Consider the following 20,104-nt stretch of genomic DNA (forward strand, 5'->3'; position numbering starts at 1 on the left):
TCAGACTCATATCTACAAGGCTTGTGCTCAACAACTAAGACACCCCCAGGGCTCCTTGAAAAAAAGTTGTAGGGGCCACACTCAACAGTGCTGGTGGGTAAGGGGGCCTGGGTAAGCCATCCCAATGATGCTTGGCCTGGCAGTAAGGGTTTGATGGTGCAGTGTTCATGTCCAGCACTGCTACGGGGTGCCAGGCAATACCTGACAATACTCAGTGATACACTCAGGGGAGTTAGGAAGGGGCATGCAATGCCAGGGATCAAACTCAGGAATCAAAGATACTAGGCATATTCTACCACTTACAGCTATCTCCTACCCATAAAGTCTATAACAAGAAACCTGTGGGGTAAAGAGATGAAACAGGGGATTTGCCTTGCATCCAGCTGAACCTGATTAGATCTCTGGCACCATATATGGATCCCTGAGTACAGTCAAAAGTAATTCACTCAGTACAGTCAGTAGATCTGAAGCATAGTGGGTATAATCCCCAAACCCCCAAAATTAAAAGAAAATAGAACACTAAATTGTTGTTTATACATATATATATATATATATATACATATATATATAATGCCAGCATGACTAAAGCAAAAGCAAAAAGGGGAAAACAGGAAAATAAATCAGAAAAATGGACATAAACCAGAAAGCTGAGGAAAGAATTTGAATTTACTCTGATGGCAGCATGAACCCATTGGAGAATTTTAAGAACTGATTTTTTTTTTTTTTTTTGCTTTTTGGGTCACACCCAGCGATGCTCAGGGGGTTACTCCTGGCTTTGAACTCAGGAATTACTCCTGGCAGTGCTTGGGGGACCATATGGGATGCCGGGGATCGAACCCGGGTCGGCCGAGTGCAAGGCAAATGCCCTACCCGCTGTGCTATCGCTCCGGCCCTAAGAACTGATTTATACCTTAAAAATAGTTTGAGGGGCTGGAGTGATATGATAGCACAGTGGGTAGGGCATTTGCCTTGCATGCAGCCGACCTGGGTTAGATCCCCAGCATCCCATATGGTCCCCCAAGCACCGCTAGGAGTTAATTCCTGAGTGCATGAGCCAGGAGTAACCTCTGTGCATCACCGGATGTGACCCAAAAAGAAAAAAAAGAAAAAAAAAGTTCAAAAATTGTTGCTGTGATGCAAACAAAAGATAGTGATGACCTCAGTTAGAAATACAGCAAAGTAAAGATAAGTAAAATTGAGGTAATTTTGGAGGTGATTTAGGACTAAGAATTGGGGGAAGAAATGTATGGTGGATTAAAGGGAATACAATGTTGGTACAGGAGCTCCCCTAATCCCATCCCAGACAACTACATTGAGGCATGGAAAAACATTAACGGTATTGTAAATCACAGAACCTCAATCAATACAAAAAAGAAATTTAAAAAAAAAAAAAGCATTCTAAAGCTGGAGGAAGAGTACAGGGATTTAGGCACTTGCCTTACATACAACCATTCCTGGTTGGATCCCCAGCACCACATACAATCCTCCCAGCCACACCAGGAGTGATCCAGGTTAAGCCCTGAGCACAGTCAGGTGTGGCCCCAAAACAAAACAAAAATAAAACCAACAAAAGAATACATGGAAGATGACAATGTGTTGAGTAACAGATGACACTAATAATGTGTTTGGCAGCTCTTGTGTTCACATTAATTTTCTCCATTAAATGAGACCATCAGGTTCTTGAATGGCCACATAGATTTTGTGTGGTTTTGTTTATGGCATCTAAATTTTGTTAGATTGACTGGTTTTATTTTGGTTTTTGATAAGCACACAGGTATTAGTGATTTAAGAACTACATTCTCAAGTGATTGGAGAAAAAATATATTCTCAGGGGAGGGGAAGAAGTAAATCTATTAAAAAAACTACAGTAGTACAGTATGGCAGTGTGAAGTACACCTCTGATATTTGCGATCACAGATATAAAATAAACATGGTCATTGTGATGTATGATATTATTCTAACAAATTTAGCTGCCCCAATAACACCAGCTCTATAACACAGATTTTGTCAGTGAGTGATTAATTATATAATTATATTTACACAAGTAGTCCTGGAAGGAAGGTGAAGAAGTTAACAATGTTTGCAAGGAAAGGTCACTGAGCTAAACCACTGAACTTAAACTGGACAGAGAGAAGTCATAAATAAGGAAGACAATTTTACAGTCATACTTCTGTATGAAGCTTCTTGAATCTTAAAGTATTTTTCAAAGAAAATGATATTTATGATGTAATTATAAATTTAATGTTTCAAGTGTTTATATTTAATACTTGTGATAGTAAGAATACTTTGGGGATGATATAATTTATTTGGTATATATTTTAACAGTCTTACATAAATATTATAGTTGGTATATACCTCAAAAAACTACAGTAGGTGGAGAAGTAGGTGAAGACAAAAATAAACAAGAATAATATTGAGTCAATAATTATTAGCTTGGGTCAGATATGCAAGTGATCATTATATAATTCAGTCTACTTCTGTAAATTTTTTATAATGAAATGCTATAACAGGAAAATATTTCATTTAAAATTAGGTTCACACATCTTTGGTTAACTACAACATAGTTTTAAAACCTTAAAATCTGTATTTAAGCAGAATATTCAAGAGGGTATTTAATCACAATTTGTATATTTCAATAAAAAATCTAAATTATGACATTATAGATAACAGTAGTTAATAGAATGAATCAAAAGACATTTAACTAGAGCATGGCAAGCTACCTGTGGCATATTGGATATGCCAAAAACAGTAACAAGTTTCACAATGGAGATGTTACTGGTGCCCACTCAAGTAAACCTATGAACAACAGGAGGACAGTGCTACAGTGTTACAGTACTCTATAATAACATCATTTTCTGAAAAGATCAAATTAGTCAATATATTTCTTAAAAAAATTACTATTTTATGTAAAATTTCTAAATAAATTTATAAACAAATGAAAATAGTAGTACCATATTGGTCAGTCATATGCTTTCTTATGCTTTATATCAATAACTTCTTTATTTACCACATTGTTGTTTCAATACATCATTTTACAAGTTATCGATCAATCATAAACCAGTACACTGTAGTCAGGCTTTTTAAGATGCATTATAAAAGATTAAGAACTTAAACTTACTATTTCTTTCTGTTCTTTTTGAAAAGAAGAAAATGAGCACTGTTCTTATGCTCCAGATGCTACAAAAGAAACAAGTTCAGAAAATAAAATTAACATTAGGGTAGGTGAATTAGAAGCCATACTGAAATGAAAATAAATACTTCCAATTACTTAAGTACACAATTTTCCTTTCTGCTTTGAAAATCAAAAATGTCTCTGTGAACATTAGTTTTAGGATTTCAAAGAAAGAGTTCTCAACCTAAACCCTATGGACCTTTTCAAGGTCCCTCCTCAATTGCAAAGCCATCTTTGTGTAAAGTAAGTGCATTTCTCTAGAGAGACCACAGCCTTCATCACTCTAAATGTGCCAATGACCACTTTTCTATTAGATTAAGAACAATATATAGAATCTCTTACTAAGTAAGTATACATCAACTGCAAAAAGAGGTCCATTGCCATGCATTAAGGTACTACAAATCCAGAGCATTATACAAATATAAATTGCTACTCCCCTATTAACACTGGAGGGCTCTTCTCCACTGGGTAGAATGACTTATCTGGAGAAGGGAAAAGGGTTATTTTAAAATGAATACCTGATGAGTGAACTTAGTTCAACACTGACTTCCAAAGATTTTTTTTTGTGGTCAATTTTTCTTTTATTCTGTTTTTGTTTTTTGTTTTTGTAATCTTTTTTGGGGGGATGGGGAGGAAGGGGACTTTAAAGCACTATTCAGGAGGCCTGTGGGCCACTCCAGTGATGATCAGGCTGCCATATGGTGCTGGGAACCAAATCCAGGTTGGGTGCATCCTAGCATGTGCCCTAATTGCTATACTATCTCCTGACCCTCAGCATAATTTTTTAATCCTTGATTTAGCATCATGTCAAAAAGTACTAAGAGAACAAAAAGAAAATTACTAAACTCCCAAGTTGTTATAGTTATCGCTTAGATTCAGTGTAAATATGGCTCTTTCTTAACAGAACATGACAAAAGTATACAAATATGTTATTGATTTTTAAAAACACAATTATTTGAATATATATTTAGTGTGAAAAAGTGAGTTCTCTGTGAAATGCACTATATCTATTCGGGAATCAGCCAACATGTTAGTCACCTGTAAAGCCTGCCCCCTAGTAACCCTGCAGTCTTCTCTCACCAGCACTGGTCTGTGAGACCAAGACCACAGGACACAGTGAAGAGTACACTCTTTATGATTAGGTTATAACTGGTTAAAGAAACTTTGGTACATCTACACAATGAAATATTATGCAGCTGATAGGAAAGATTAAGTCATAAAATTTGCTTATAAGTGGATGGTCATGGAGGGTGTTGTGCTAAGTGAACACACACAGAACGACTGCACTCATTTATGGAGTATAAAATAACATAAAATATGAGACCGACACCCAATGACAATAGACAGGGCCAGGAACTTTGATCCATGGTTGGTTGCCTGCCACATGAGCTGTGGGAGAAGGCAGCTGGAATAGAGAAGGGATCACTAAGTCAATGATGGTTGGAGGTATCGTTCAGGATGGGAGATGTGTGCTGCAAGTAGATAGAGGACCAAACTTTATAGCCTCTCAGTATTTGTATTGCAAACCAAAGTGTCCAAAAGTAGAGAGAGAGTATGGGGGAAATTGTCTGCTATAGATGCAGGGGGAGGTTAAGGATGGGGGTGGGGGGATACAAGGGACACTGGTGGTAGAAAATGTAGACTGGTGGAGGGATGGGTGTTCGATCATTGTATGACTGAAACTCAAACATGAAAGCTTTGTAACTGTACCTCACAGAAATTAAATTAAAAAAAAAAGATTAGGTAATAAAAACACTGTAGCGTCCACATTGGGTCTTCCCTCTGATTTGTTCCTGATGACTCATTCTGAGAGAAGGCAGCTCCTGAGACATGATGGCATTCTGGAAATTCTGCAGAAAGGACCACGTGGCAAGGAAAAAAAGGTTTCTAGCCAACAGTCAGTAAGTGAGGCTGGCCAACAGCTATATAGGAAAGCATGAATGTAGATTCTCTAGGCATACCTATGTTTTGAGATGACAGCCCCAGCTAACAGCAATTCATCCATAAATAAAAGCAGAGGAGCCAGAACCAACCAAAGCTGCTCCCACATTCCTGACCCTCAGGACCTGTGAGATGATAACAAACGTTTGGGGCCAGAGAGTACAGCAGGTAGGGAGTTTTCCTTGCACACTACTGACCTGGATTCAATTCCTGGCATACCATAGGGCCCCCTAAGCACCTCCAGGAGTAATTTCTGAGCTCAGAGCCAGGATAAGTTCCTGAGCTCAGAGCCATGAGTAACCCCTGAGCACCACTAAGTGTGACCTCCAAAAAAAAAAAAAATTGTTGTTTCTGACCTATTAAAGGCTCTAGGACAATATGCAACAGCAAAAATTGAAATGTTTTTATAGTGGACTTACTTTTGTGGTATAAAAATACCAAATCACTAGCACCAGATTTCTACATGGTACTAAACTTCCTAAGCACTAAAAGAAACTGAACATAGCAACTGAACATAGTCCTTATCAAGGTAAGGGAGGTGAAAAGAGAAGAGTTTAGATAAACTGCATATTTCTTTTATTAACCCTCAAGAGTTCTACAATGGTAAAATAAAGACACTGCTGTGTCAGAAGCAGTGTAGGGGTTAAGGCACTTGTTTTGTATGCCACTGACCCTGATTCCAAAGCACAGAACCAGGATTAGCCCCTGAACACTGCCCAACACTGCCAAACATGGCACAAACACCACCATCACCCCCTCCCCAAAGAAAAGATCCTACAATATCTTCACTGTGAACACAATGTAATGGTGACAAACTGAAAAAACACATTTAAATGAAAAGTCAGGGAAGGAGCCCCATCAGAAAATGGGGCAAAGAAATGAACAGAAATTTTCTCAAGGAAGAAATACGAATGGCCCAAAGGCACATGAAAAAATGCTCGTCATCACTAATCATCAGGGAGATGCAGATCAAAACAACTATGAGATACCACCTCACACCACAGAGAATGGCACACATCCAAAAGGACAGAAGCAACCGCTGTTGGCATGGATGTGGGGAGAAAAGGACCCTCCTACACTGCAGGTGGGAATGCTGACTGGTTCAACCCTTATGGAAAACAACATGGTTGCTTCTCAAAAAATTAGAAATTGAGCTCCCATTTGACCCAGCAATACCACTTCTGGGAATATATCTTGGAGAGGCAAAAAGATAGAGTTGAAATGACATCCGCACATGTATGTTCATCACAGCACTGTTTACGATAGCCAAAATCTGGAAAAAACCTGAATGCCTGAGAATAGATGACTGGCTAAAGAAACTTTGGTACATCTACACAATGGAATACTATGCAGCTGTCAGAAAAGACGAAGTCATGAACTTTGCATACAAGTGGATCAACATGGAAAGAATCATGCTAAGTGAAATGAGTGAGAAAGAGAAAGACAGACAGAAGAATTGCACTCATCTGTGGAATATAAAACAACAGAATGGAAGACTAACACCCAAGAATAGCAGAAATAAGCACCAGATTTGCTCCATGGCTTGGAAGCCGGCCTCACATGCTGGGGGAAAGGGCAGCTCAGATAGAGAAGGGAACACCAAGCAAAAATGTGGTGGGAGGATCCGCTCAGGATGGGAGAGGTGTGCTCAGAGCAGACTATAGACCAAATACATTGGCCACCCAAGACCTCCACTGCTAACCACAACACCCAAAGGGAGAGAGGGAACAGAGGGGAAAGAGGCGGGGTGGGGAGGGGGACTTCATCAGCAGCCGGATGGTGCCTTCACTCTTCCTGATACCTCAAAATTGCCGCTGCACCTTTGGCCGGACCCGAAAAACTTGGGACCAAGTTTACCAAGAAATTAAATAGCCCAAAAGTTAGATGTGTGGGAGCCACACCCACAAACCAACTCCAGCTCAGCTATATAAACTCATCTACTGGCTTTATTTCAGAGATCCATAAATAAATCTTGAAAGAGATCAAAAGCCACGATTAATCTCAGACCCAAGCATGGCTGAACAGACTGGGGTAAATTGGAGAGAGGTGAGTCAGCCTGGAGCCACCCAAACAGAGCCACCCAAACAGCAGCCACTTGCTTCCATAATCCAAAACTGCCACCAATAACCCCAGTCTGACACAATCTCAGGATGGACCTAACCAAGATATAATCTCCTGAAAATTCGGGTATGCAGCTTCTGTGACTGAAATCTCCAGAATTTATTGGAGTTGGGATGGGCTACCTCCTCCCACTTTCTAATACTCCTGAAAGCACCATCAGTCATCCCCACAAACCAACTCCAGCACCACCACATAAGTTCTACTACCAGCCTTGCTTCAGAGACCTATAAATAAATCTTGAAAGAGATCAAAAGCTGGGGCTGGAGTGCTAGTACAGTGGGTAGGGTGTTTGCCTTGCACATAGCCAACCCAGGTTCAATTCCCAGCATCCCATATGGTCTCCCAAGCCAGGAGTAATTCCTGAGTGAAGAGCCAGGAGTAACACATGTGCATTACTGGGTGTGACCCAAAAAGCAAAAAAAAAAAAAAAAAGATCAAAAACCACAGTTAATTTCAGATCCATGCATGGCTAAACAAACCAGGGCAAATAGGAGGGAGACGGGTCGGCCTGGTGCCCCCCCAAGCATAGCCCCTCGCAGCCACTTGCTCCCACAATCCAAAATTCTGGCAATACCCCTGACCTGACTCCACTGTCTCAGGACAGATCTCACCAAGATATAATCTACTAAAAATTCGGGTATGTGGGTTTTGTGACTGAAATCTCCAGGCTTTCTAGTGGTCAGGATGGGCTACCTCCCCCCACCTCCCTGTACTCCTGGAAGCCCCGGCAGTCACATCCACACCCCAAAGCTGCCACCCAACTGAAAATCTACTCCAACCTTACCATCCCAATAAAAATAACGAATGCCCTGAACAAACACCATGACCTTTTAGCACCTGTGCTGCAAACCATAACGCGCAAAAGGAAAAGGAGAGAGCAAGAAGGAAAGTTGCCCCCCATAGAGAAAGGCTGGGATGGGGAATGGTGACAGGGAAAGGAACACTGGTGGTGGGAAATGTACACTGGAGCAGAGATGGGTGCTGGATCATTTTAAGACTGAAACCAAATTATGAACAGGTTTGTAATGATCTATCTCACGGATATTCAATTTTAAAAAAAGTTTTTAAAAAGTAATGTGGAGTTCATGCTGAATTCAATCAGCTTAATCAATAGCTGAATAAATGGCAGTACTCCTACATCAAACAAAGAAAAGAATTCTGTGAAAATTCAGTAAGTTTCCTTAAGTGGGGCAATACTTCTTAAAAAGCATATGTATTTTCAAATTACAAATATGAAAAGTGAAATATACTTAATTCAAAATAAAATATTAACTACCTCTGTGGACAATAATTTTTCCTTCAGTTTTGTTTTGCGTTGTATTTTGTTTTTATTTTTGGCTACACTGTCGGCAATACTTGGGGGACTGCTCCAGCTCTGTGCTCTGGAGTAGCTCCTGGCAGTGCTAAAGAACAATGCAGTGCTAGGGATCAAACCCAAGTCAATGCAAAGCATATACTCCACTGAACTATCTCTCCCTTTACTTTTATCAAAACTATCACTGGCTAAAAGATTAACTATCAGATAGCAAACACACTACCAAATGCCAAGTCTTCAAGACAGACAACATACAGAGTTAATTATTCTTTTTTGATTGGTGGGGGTGGTCTGGGCCACACCAAATAATTCTCTAGAGCCACTCCCAGCTGTGCTTAGGGGACTTGGATGGTGTCAGGAATTAAACCAGGATTCTTTCATGCAAAGCATGAGCTCCAGTCCACTGGGCTATCACCTCAGCCCAGAGTTGATTACTCTTTAAGGCTAAATTAAATGAAATTCCCATGTCTTTTAAAATATAATTCATAAATATATGTTCCAATCATCCCAACAAAGACCTTGATCTTCCAATCATTTAATCTCATTTATGAAAATATAACATGTTCTGTAAATATTTTAAAGATACTATTACCAATATTTACTTTTTTTTTAAATTTTTTTATTGAGTCACCATGTGGAAAGTTACAAAGTTTTCAGGATTAAGTCTCAGTTATACAATGCTCGAACACCCATCCCTTCACCAGTGCACATATTCCACCACCAAGAATCCCAGTATAGCTCCACCCCGCACCCCCACACCCCTAGCCCCCCCATGCCCCTAGCCCCCCCACGCCCCTAGCCGCCCCACCCTTAGCCCCCCCGCCTGTGTAACTAATAAATTTCACTTTACTTTCACTTTGATTGCATTCAATATTTCAACAAAACTCACTATTATACCAATATTTACTTTAAGAATAGCAGGTGAAGGGAGGGGTTCTCGAACTTTGTATGAGGGAAACATGAGCACAAAAATGTATAAATCTGTAACTGTACCCCCACGGTGATTTACTAATAAAAAAAATAAAAAAATTTAAAAAAAAAGAATAGCAACATAATCTTCATTTCACTATTCTCAAGAATCATTTATCAGCAGGGATAACGAAGACAAAACTGAGAACTAAAATTCAGTTCTCAAAATATGTGGACAGGCTACTGATAGCAATGGAGATCATACAAAGGATCAAGAAGAGGAAGGGAATAGATAGTATAGTAGGTAAAGCATTTGCCTTGCATGCTGCCAAACCAGGTTCGATCCCTGGCACCCTTTCCCCTGAGTCCACCAGGAGTGATACTTGAACACATAGTAAGCCCTGAGCACTACTGAGTGAAGAAAAAGAAAAACTGCCTATCTCCAGAGATAATAAACTTCTCAGATTGTAAAGCCTAAAACCAATGTCTATAAAATTAGAATAAGATACACATTACATAGGCAGAAACTTCTGTATTTGCTTCCAGTGAAATAGAGAAGGCAGAGAGCTTAAAGATCATAAGTACCTATTTACACAGAACATTCTGTTTTCTATGGTGCTGGGAGAGAAAAGATGTGTTTATACTATTAAAAAAATATTTACACAGTGGTCAAATTCTATTGGCAAGAAAAGGTAGAGTTAAACAATGCTAAATCCTAAATCATAAAGGAAATCCTAGATAGCAAGAACACAGGCAGACATGCCTCCATCCACAGTCATATTTCCTACAAACAACTCAGCCAAAGTAAACGTATCACAGATTTTTTTAATTTTAAAAGACAAAAGCAAAAAAAATAATGTGTTTCAAAATTCAGACACCTTTCATTCTCAAAAATGTAAGTACGATAAACTCATCAAAGCAAAATAAAAAGACTTGAGAGCAGATTATAAAGTAAAACTCTACAATATAAAACTTAAGTGATTTTGAACATAAAACAAAGGGAGAAGTATACTAGACAAATCAAACAAAATAGGGATTTTTATATTAATATCCATTCAAGGCTGATTTATTTGGTTTTGGGTGTGTTTGGTTGTTTTTGGTTTTTGTTCTTTTTCAGGGGGAGGTCATGGCGAGTAGTTGGGGTCACATTTAGCAATACTCAGGGCTTTCTCCAAGCTTTGCACTCAGGGATCACTCCTGATAGGCTGGGGTGGGAGGTCCTTTGGAGGTTGAATTAAACCAGGGGGGGAAAGCATTAAGCTGGGGTGGGAGGTCCTTTGGAGGTTGAATTAAACCAGGGAGGTTGAATTAAACCAGGGGGGGAAAGCATTAAGCATTTACAAAAGGCGTTCTATAAAATGCAATGGACATCTCTGATCCACAAAAATAAACAAATCTCAAAATAAGACTATGAACTTAAATGTAAAATGTTAAAAGAAAAAAAGCAACACACACATAAAGAAAATCTTCACGACATAGCTAAAGAAAAGGTTGACTTAACAAATACACAATGCATAAGAGGAAAACATGATAAATGATGCCCTTCAGAAGAACCTAATAAAGAACATGAAAATACAAACCACAGTTTGGGAAAAATATGTGTTAACAGTATTGTCAACAAAGACCTTGTAAATACAAAATATAAGCAACTCTCAAGACTCAACAGTAAAAGGACTAATAACAAGGTCAGACTGATAGTACAGTGAGTGGGCATTTACAGTGCACGCAACAAACCTTGGTTCCATCTCTAGCATCCCACATGGTACCCCAAACATTGCCAGGAGTAATTCCTGAGTGCAGCGCCAGGAGTAACCCCTGAGCATCACCAGTTATGGCCAAAAACAAAACAAATAGTAACTTCAGAGGGAATGTTGGGGGGTGGGGGTGCATACTTTTTAGCATGTGCAAGGACCTGATCAATTCTCAACACCAACCAGGCCCAGCATCACTAGGCCTGAGCAAAGCTGCATCACCATGCTCTAGTACTGAACCATCCAGCTCTAGCCCAATAGCTTAGATGAGTATTAAAAGGAGTGACCCACATATCCCTTGAACACTTCTTGAGCCCCCCTCACTCAACCTACCTACCACCTACCCACACACATGCCAGTAATAATTAGAAAATTAGACATGAACAGGCGTTTCACAAAAGAGCTCTGACTAATAAACATGATAAAAATTATTAATCATTAAGGAAACAAAAACTAAAGTCACAAAGAAATATCAAAAGGGTCATAATAGAAACAAATGATATACCATATGCTTGAAAGGATGAATAGAAACCAGATCACTCACAGTTTAACTAGAAGAAATGGAAAGTGATACTTCTGTCATGTCTTATAGAACATATATTTATTATATGGACTCAGAAATGACACTTGTGATCACACAACAGAGAAAAACAAAAACTTATTATGTTCAGATAAACTCTGTCCACAATTTATTGTGTTTGTTTTTGGGGGGTCATACTTGTTGATCCTCAAGAGTAATTTCTAGTTCTACACTCAGGACTCATTCCTGAGGGTGCTCAGAGAACCATATGGGATAGAACCCAGTTCAGCTACATGCAAGGCAAGCACCTTACCCACTGTACTATCTCTCCATCCCCTGTTCACAACCATCTTATATGTAATATAAAAAAACTGGGGAGAAAGGAGAAGCCAAACATCCTTCAAAAGAGAAACGCATAAGAACTATGGTGTAGTCATAACATAGAATATCACTCAGCAGTAAGAAAGAACCTACTGATACAATCAACATCTTGAATGTATCTCAAGAAGTTACTGAGTTTCGAGGCTGAAGCCATAGTACAGCAGGTAGGGCAGTTGTCTTGCAGGCATCCCACCAAGGTTCAATCCCTAGCATCCCGTCTGGTCCCCCAAGGTCATCAGGAGTGATCCCTGAGTACAGAGCCAGTATTAACCAGGTATTGCCCCCCAAAAAACAGAAAATAATAATATACTGAGTTGTTTTAAGCCAATTTCAAAAGGTTACATACTATGTGATTCTGTTCTATAATACACTTGAAATAAAACTATAGAGATCAAAAATAATGAAAACATTCGGATGGCACAGGTTACAAATGGGGCAGGTTGAAAAGATGTGGTTGGTTATAAATACAAAGGGGTAGGAAAAGGGAGTCTTACAACTTTGGAATAGTTTTCCATTATGTGTCAAGTCATAGAATTTGGAGGGCTGAGGAGAGAGTACAAAGGCACTTGCCTAGCAATGCAGATGTGGCATGCCCCTGGTTCAAATCCCTTATTGCACCATGTAAGGTTCCCGGAGTAATGCCAGATATAGTTCCTGAGCACAGAGCCAAGGTGTGGTCCCTCAGCACTGCCAGGTGTGCCTCTACCAAGCCTCTCCTTCCCCCCGCAAAAAAAGAAAAGCATTTAGAAAACTTGGCATGTAGACACAGTAACCACATTTTATAGTAATATGTTAGATTGCTAAGTTTTATAATGAATGTTGACAGTGATGAGTAAGAAAAACAATATAATTTATTGCTCCATTCTGCCTCCAATTCTTTAAGTGAACATCAGTGCAGCTCTCAAAACTTTTGTTTCCAAAGGAATAATGTTCAGGGATGAGATTGGGCAATAGCTCATACCACACACAGAAGAAAAAAGCTGTGGTAAGTCTATTTACCACAACATCCACTTTCAGAAGGCTGTATTTTCACTTCATGCTTTTTTGATTGTCATCAATCAGAAAGACAATGCTATTCTTTGTTGGATAACTCTATGCTTACAAAAGTCAAGAGTTCCCTAAAATAGAAGCTGCAACTGTTGAGAACCAGGTCACAAATATGAAAGAGACAAAGTGAGAAATAGCTCCATGGATGTTGAGGTAAATAGGGAGGTGGGTGAATCAGGGACAGAATTCAGGATTTCATTTCACAATGAGAAGGATGCACTATACCACTGAGATCCATTCCTGGCCTCACAGATGACAAATTTTTGATAGTAGAAAATTGATTTTATATGGAAATGGATGCCAAGCATTTTCCTCACATTTTAAAATATACTTCAGCCAACTAAACTTAATCACACTTAATCCCTTTCTAAATTTTTTTTGCCCTCTTTTTTATAAGGGAAGGGTTTTTTTTTTTAATAAGGGAAATAAGGGAAGAGATTTATCAAAAAAAAAAACAAAACAGTAAAAAACTTGAGGTAAGAAGCATTCCAGGACCAGAGAGGTCATCTAGGGGTAAGATGCAGACCTTGCATGCACTGGACTGGAATTCAATCCCTGGCATCTCACAGTTTCCAAGCATTGCTGGGTGTGCAGCTTTGGAGGCCCCCAAGAATTGCTAAGTGTGGTCCTGGAGGCCCTAAGAGTCACTGGAATAGACCTGGCAGTGGCACTCGAGACTGCAGTGTGTTGTGGTATCCAGGGTCCCACCCAGCAGAGTTATCAGGACTAGAACTAGGCTCAAAACAAGTGCTCAGTACTGGGACTCCAAACTCATGATCTCATACTTGCAAGGCAAGTGCTTCACCCCAGAGCCATCTGCCTGGGCCCTACCCTGTGTATTTTTTAATAGCACTCTCCTCTAAATTAATTGCTTTATTTGTCCCCTTCTTTTTTTCCTGTCTGCCCAAACCCAAGAAAATGCAAGTTCCATGTAGGCAGAGAACCTGTCACTACTTTCACAATCAGTAGAGTTTAGCCCTATACCAGTTAAAGGGGCCCAATAGTTACTGAATAAACAGATAGCTTTGTTAATATTCCTAAGCTGTCAAACACTAAATTTAATCAACCATTTAAATTTCTCCTGTGAGCTTCCTACTCACAGGCAACCAGCTCACTGGCCAGTCCTATCAGAACAGAATTTGGATGCTGTCTCAGTGGGCCACACCCTGCTCTTCCTCAGATTTGCTTCCTTTTCCTATGAATGACAATGCCACTGCCAAATATCCAAAGCCAAAATCTGAATATGTTTTTCTCCCCACCAATCATCTACAACTCTCAGTTCTACCTTCTGAATCTTCTGTCCACCTTCACTCAGTCTACCTGCTTCTCTGCAACCCTGCTACCCCAACTCAAAGGCAAATTACCATCAAGAATTTCTCTCCCAGGGGCTGGAGTAATAGTACAGTGGGTAGGGCGTTTGCCTTGCACATGGCCAATCCAGGTTCGATCCCCGGCATTCTATATGGTCCCCCAAGCACAGGCAAGAGTAATTTCTGAGTGCAGAGCCAGGAGTATTGCTGGGTGTGACAACTCTGAGAACCTGCATAGTTGTTCTCAATCCATTTCATTTCCCCTCTAATTTATCCTCCATGGTGTGGCCTCGGTGTTACTTTCAAAACACCAATTTATTCCTAACATATTTCTCTTTTTAGAAGTCTTCCAGGGGCTGAAGCGATAGCATGGTGGGTAGGACGCTTACCTTGCACGCCACTGACCCGGGTTCAATTCCCAGCACCCCATATGGTTCCCCGAGCACTGCCAGGAGTAATTCCTGAGTGCATGAGCCCGGAGTAGCCCCTGTGCATCACTGGGTGTGACTCAAAAAAAAAAAAGTCTTCCATGACTTGCCACTACACCTAAAACATAAAATCCTTATCAGGATTATTACACCCACAAAATCATCATTTGCCTTAACTATTCAGCCTTTTCTACATAATTTAGTCTCTTCCCTTCTTTTTTTAAAATGATCATTTTTTATCTTAAAACTAATTAGATTGGCACCCTTGAACTCAGTCCAGCAAAGTAACACAAAGACTGAGACAAAACGTGGCATGTCCAGGTTGCAAGCTAGCCTCAACAGCCCCAAACAAGGGGATAAGCTGGCCACTAACTGAACAGAATTTCTGCTCCTAGACCATGGCTCCCTACATGTGAGTCACTGTTTCCGTTGTTCCTATGAGTCATTGTTTCCTGAGTCATTGTACATTAAGAACACTTAGCAGATACAAAAAGAGCAAAGACTGGGCTACTTACATAGCTATGCCCAGAGAATAATAAACAATAAACAATTACCTTTATAGTATTAAAGTGATAGTAAATTCCTATTCTATTCTTGCCTGGGCTCATGTATGCTGCCTCATTGTAAACTAGACTTGTTTTACTTACGGGACTATCCATCCCTACCATGGGATTATTATTAAGGGAATGATTTCCAATACTATCTTCCCTCAAGGCCTTGTAGTATGAAATCCTTTCTGCCCGAAACAACACTATGCTTGGTACACTACCCTTGATACTGTACTCACCTTTTAGGTCTAACCTCAGATATTACACTTCCTCAGGGTAGTTGGAAAAGAAGTCGGTACAATCCTAAAGATAACCTTCCACCCACTCCTCTCCAAGATTTCCACCCTCTAGTTATACAATCAAACAGTAATGCAGGTACCTCTATGAAGGGACTTTGCAGATATAATTAAGCGACACTCAACTAATTTTAGAATAGGAATATTATTCTGGAAAGTTCAATAAAATGACTTAAGGATTTTGTTTCATTGTTTGGGGGCCACAGCCAGTGGTACTCAGGAGAAACAGCAGAGTCTGCCAACTATGTGACTAAGCCTGAAAGCAGATCCTCCCCCAGGAGACTCTAAGAACTTAAAGGTGCTAAGCTAGCCACTGCACCTTGATTTAGGCCTGTAAGACACTAAACAGAGGTTCTGTCAAACTACAAGAACATAACTTACATAAAATCATGATATAATTAAATAAAATAAAATATATAATAATTATGATAAAATTAAGTGTGGCTTTAAACTGTATCTGTGGCAGCAATGGAAATAGAAGCCTTTTCATAAAGCACTGGTTGAACTCTACAAGAAGAAAACATCCAACCCCATCAGAAAATGGGGCGAAGGAATGAACAGAAACTTTCCCAAGGAAGAAATACGAATGGCCAAAAGGCACATGAAAAAGTGCTCTACATCACTAATCATCAGGGAGATGCAGATCAAAACAACCATGAGATACCACCTCACACCACAGAGACTACAGAGATTAGCACACATCCAAAAAAACAAACGCAACCACTGTTGGAGAGGATGTGAGGAGAAAGGGACCCTTCTACACTGCTGGTGGGAGTGCCAACTGATTCAGCCCTTTTGGAAAACAATATGGACGATTCTCAAAAAATTAGAAATTGAATTCCCATTTGACCCAGCAATACCACTGCTGGGAATATATCCCAGAGAAGCAAAAAAGTATAGTCGAAATGACATCTGCACTTATATGTTCATCGCAGCACTGTTTACAATAGCCAGAATCTGGAAAAAACCCGAGTGCCCTAGAACAGATGACTGGTTGAAGAAACTTTGGTACATCTATACAATGGAATACTATGCAGCTGTTAGAAAAAATGAGGTCATGAACTTTGCATATAAGTGGATCAACATGGAAAGAATCATGCTAAGTGAAATGAGTCAGAGAGAGACAGACATAGAAAGACTGCACTCATCTGTGGAATATAGAATAACAGAGTAGGAGACTAACACCCAAGAATAGTAGAAATAAGTACCAGGAGGTTGACTCCATGGCTTGGAAGCTGGCCTCACATTCTGGGGAGAGGGCAACTCAGATAGAGAAGGGAACACCAAGTAAAATGTGGTTGGAGGCCATGGGGCAGGAGGGTGATGCGTGCTGAATGTAGACTAGAGATTGAACACAATGGCCACTCAACACCATTATTGCAAACCACAACACCTAATTAGAGAGAGAGAACAAAAGGGAATACCCTGCCACAGTGGCAGGGTGGGGTCAGGGGAGATGGGATTGGGGAGGGTGGGAGGGATGCTGGGTTTATTTGTGATGGAGAATGGGCACTGGTGAAGGGATGGGTTCTTGAACTTCGTATGAGAGAAACATGAGCACAAAAATGCATTAATCTGTAACTGTACCCTCACGGTGATTCACTAATTAAAAAATTAATTAATTAATAAAAAAAGAAAAAAGAAATAGAAGCCTTTTCCTTACCCATCCCACAGGGCTAGGGACACTGTTACTGCTCATAGCACTCTGCTTTTCTTTCATAACATTCATCATACTTAAAACAATTTAATGTGTATAATCTAAGCTCTATAGCCATAAATATTGTATCTTTATGTACCAATCACTATTACAAACCAACATCTACACATTTGGTACTCGTGGTAGGCTGCATGAACAAGCTTCTTATTCAACTGTTGAACAAAATTCTGTCAAGATATCTTCTAGGGATCAAATGATAGTACAGTGAGTAAGACACCTGCCTTGGACTCGAACAACCCATATTTGATCACTGGCACTCCAAATGGCCTCCCGAGCCCACCAGGAATAATCCCTGAGCACAGAGCCAGAAGTAAGCATTGAATACCGCCTAGTGTGGCCCCCTCCCCAAAAACAGATATACCTTCTATTAAGCGCTATATTTTAAAACATTTAAATAATAAAATTAAATTGCTTTATAGCAATGACTAAACTGAAGAGAGGGAGTATAAGTGAAATAATTCAGAATCACTAGAGCAGTTCTTTTGTTTTACAAACCCCTATTTCCCACCACTTAAATACCCACCCCATACCTAATAAATATCCCAGGAAAACATCAGAACATAATAAAATACTGCCTTATGGAACCATTACTAATGTCATTAGGTATTCCTTAAATACATTATATTGTAAATAAATGTTTAAAACAGTTGTTGTACTCTTTTAAGGAAAAGTTTTTAAACTGCAGTTTGAAAAACACAAACTTATTCAGTTTTAGATACTACTATTTCCTAATAAAAAAGACTGAGAATATTAAAACTAACTTGTCATAAAGCTTTAAAAAAAGAATAAGAACAAAATACTTACATCAATGGGAAAGCAAAAAATGGGAGTGTCATAGCAAATCTTGCTGTTAATTCATCAGGAAGATACCATAAGTATACAATTAAACATGTAAACAGGTAGAGAATTGAAGAGTAGAGAATTAATCTTCCAACCCATAACTTTTGTAGTCTCTGATTTTTTTCCCTAAATTCTTCCAAGGCTTGAATTTCCTATTAAAGAGAAAATTCCAGTTATTAAATCTCAAATTTCACTATAAAACTAAAACGCTAATAAATTTTATGTAATAGAAAGAATAGGTGGAGCTGGAGCGATAGCACTGCGGTAGGGCATTCGCCTTTCACGCAGCCGACCTGTGTTCGATTCCTCTGCCCCTCTCGGAGAGCCCGGCAAGCTACCGAGAGTATCACACCCACACGGCAGAGCCTGGCAAGCTACCTGTGGCGTATTGGATATGTCAAAAACAGTAACAATAAGTCTCACAAATGAGAAACGTTACTGGTGCCTGCTCGAACAAGTTGATGAGCAACGGGATGAACAGTCACAGTGACAGAAAGAATGGGAAGGACTCTTAAAGTTCATAAAATACCGCAACATTTTAAAACAATATAATATAAAAAATAAGAATAAAATTGAAAAAAAACAGAATAAAATTGGGGTTACAAATATCTGAAGGGCAGGATGTAGTTCAGAAGCACAGTATATGCTTTATATATATGGGAAGCCTTAAGTTGGATTTCACACACACACACATGAAAAGAATATAACTATTCTGACAAATCATTTTGACTAAACTCAAGATATTTTTATCAAACAATAAAATATAAAATTGGCATTAGAAAGTGGTTTTTTACTAAGTCAAATAAGTGCTAATTCTCTCTACAAGAGGACTAAAAAAATCTGGCTACAAAAAGAATGAATACGGGGCTGGAGCGATAGCACAGCGGGTAGGGCGTTTGCCTTACACGCGGTCAACCCAGGTTCGAATCCCAGCTTCCCATATGGTCCCCTGAGCACGGCCAGGAGTAATTCCTGAGTGCAGAGCCAGGAGTAAAGGAGTAACCCCTGTGCATCGCCAGGTATGACCCAAAAAACAAAACAAAAAAAAAAAGCAAAAAAAAAAAAAAAGAATGAATAAAAATTAAAATAATGATCCATACTAGAATCTTTCAGTCTATTTATTGTTCTCAATATTCCCAAAGAATAACCATTTTGATAAGAGGAAGTATAAAAAGTTCTGAAGTTTTTTTTTTTTGAAGTTTGTTGACTGAGAAAAAATGTTAACTTTCCTGTAACCTACTTATTCTAGCCATAAGTATGATTTACATCATACTTAGGATGTAATACATAAAATTTCTTTGTAAACAGATTCTATTACTTGAAAGATTTCTTGTTAGATGTTAGATTTTGTGATATAATGTAATATTAAAATTCTCAGCTTACATATGTATCTTTAAATTCCCATACCAGATCTCCAGAGTAATATATACTAAATTAATATCTGCTTAACATCTAAATAAATTAAAACACCCACAGCCAAAGAACACACCTTGTCTATATTTTCCAGAACTTCTACAGTTGAAGGTTTTGTCTGTCATAAAAAAGAGATAAAAGGATATTAAAACTTGTTCTGCAAATGTATAAACACAATTTATATAATAAAATAACATTTTAACCTAAAATTATTTTTTTCTAATATTGCCAGGCCATATGTATTCCTGGTTACTCATAAGATGTAGAATTCAGTAAAAATTATAAATTATGAATAATTATACAATATTAAATAAAGCATTTCATAAAGTATATTTTAGCTCTAGATGTTCTTTCAAGCATTAGCTCAATTTTTTATACTTTAATCCCCAGATGAA

At 39.0% G+C, this 20,104-nt stretch overlaps 1 protein-coding gene across 1 annotated transcript in view; it reads right to left on the reverse strand.

Moving 5' to 3' along the window:
* Positions 1 to 20,104, reverse strand: part of LNPK (lunapark, ER junction formation factor) — a 77,732-nt gene that overhangs the window by 47,879 nt on the left and 9,749 nt on the right. The window contains exons 3-5 of the mRNA XM_004601175.2: positions 19,786 to 19,827; positions 18,261 to 18,448; positions 3,119 to 3,177 (exon numbers count right to left, since the gene is read on the reverse strand). Coding sequence (XP_004601232.1) covers positions 3,119 to 3,177; positions 18,261 to 18,448; positions 19,786 to 19,827 — 289 coding nt within the window. The remainder of the gene's footprint in view (positions 1 to 3,118; positions 3,178 to 18,260; positions 18,449 to 19,785; positions 19,828 to 20,104) is intronic.

This window comes from Sorex araneus, chromosome X (assembly GCF_027595985.1).
Source record: "Sorex araneus isolate mSorAra2 chromosome X, mSorAra2.pri, whole genome shotgun sequence".
Taxonomy (NCBI): Eukaryota; Metazoa; Chordata; class Mammalia; order Eulipotyphla; family Soricidae; genus Sorex; species Sorex araneus.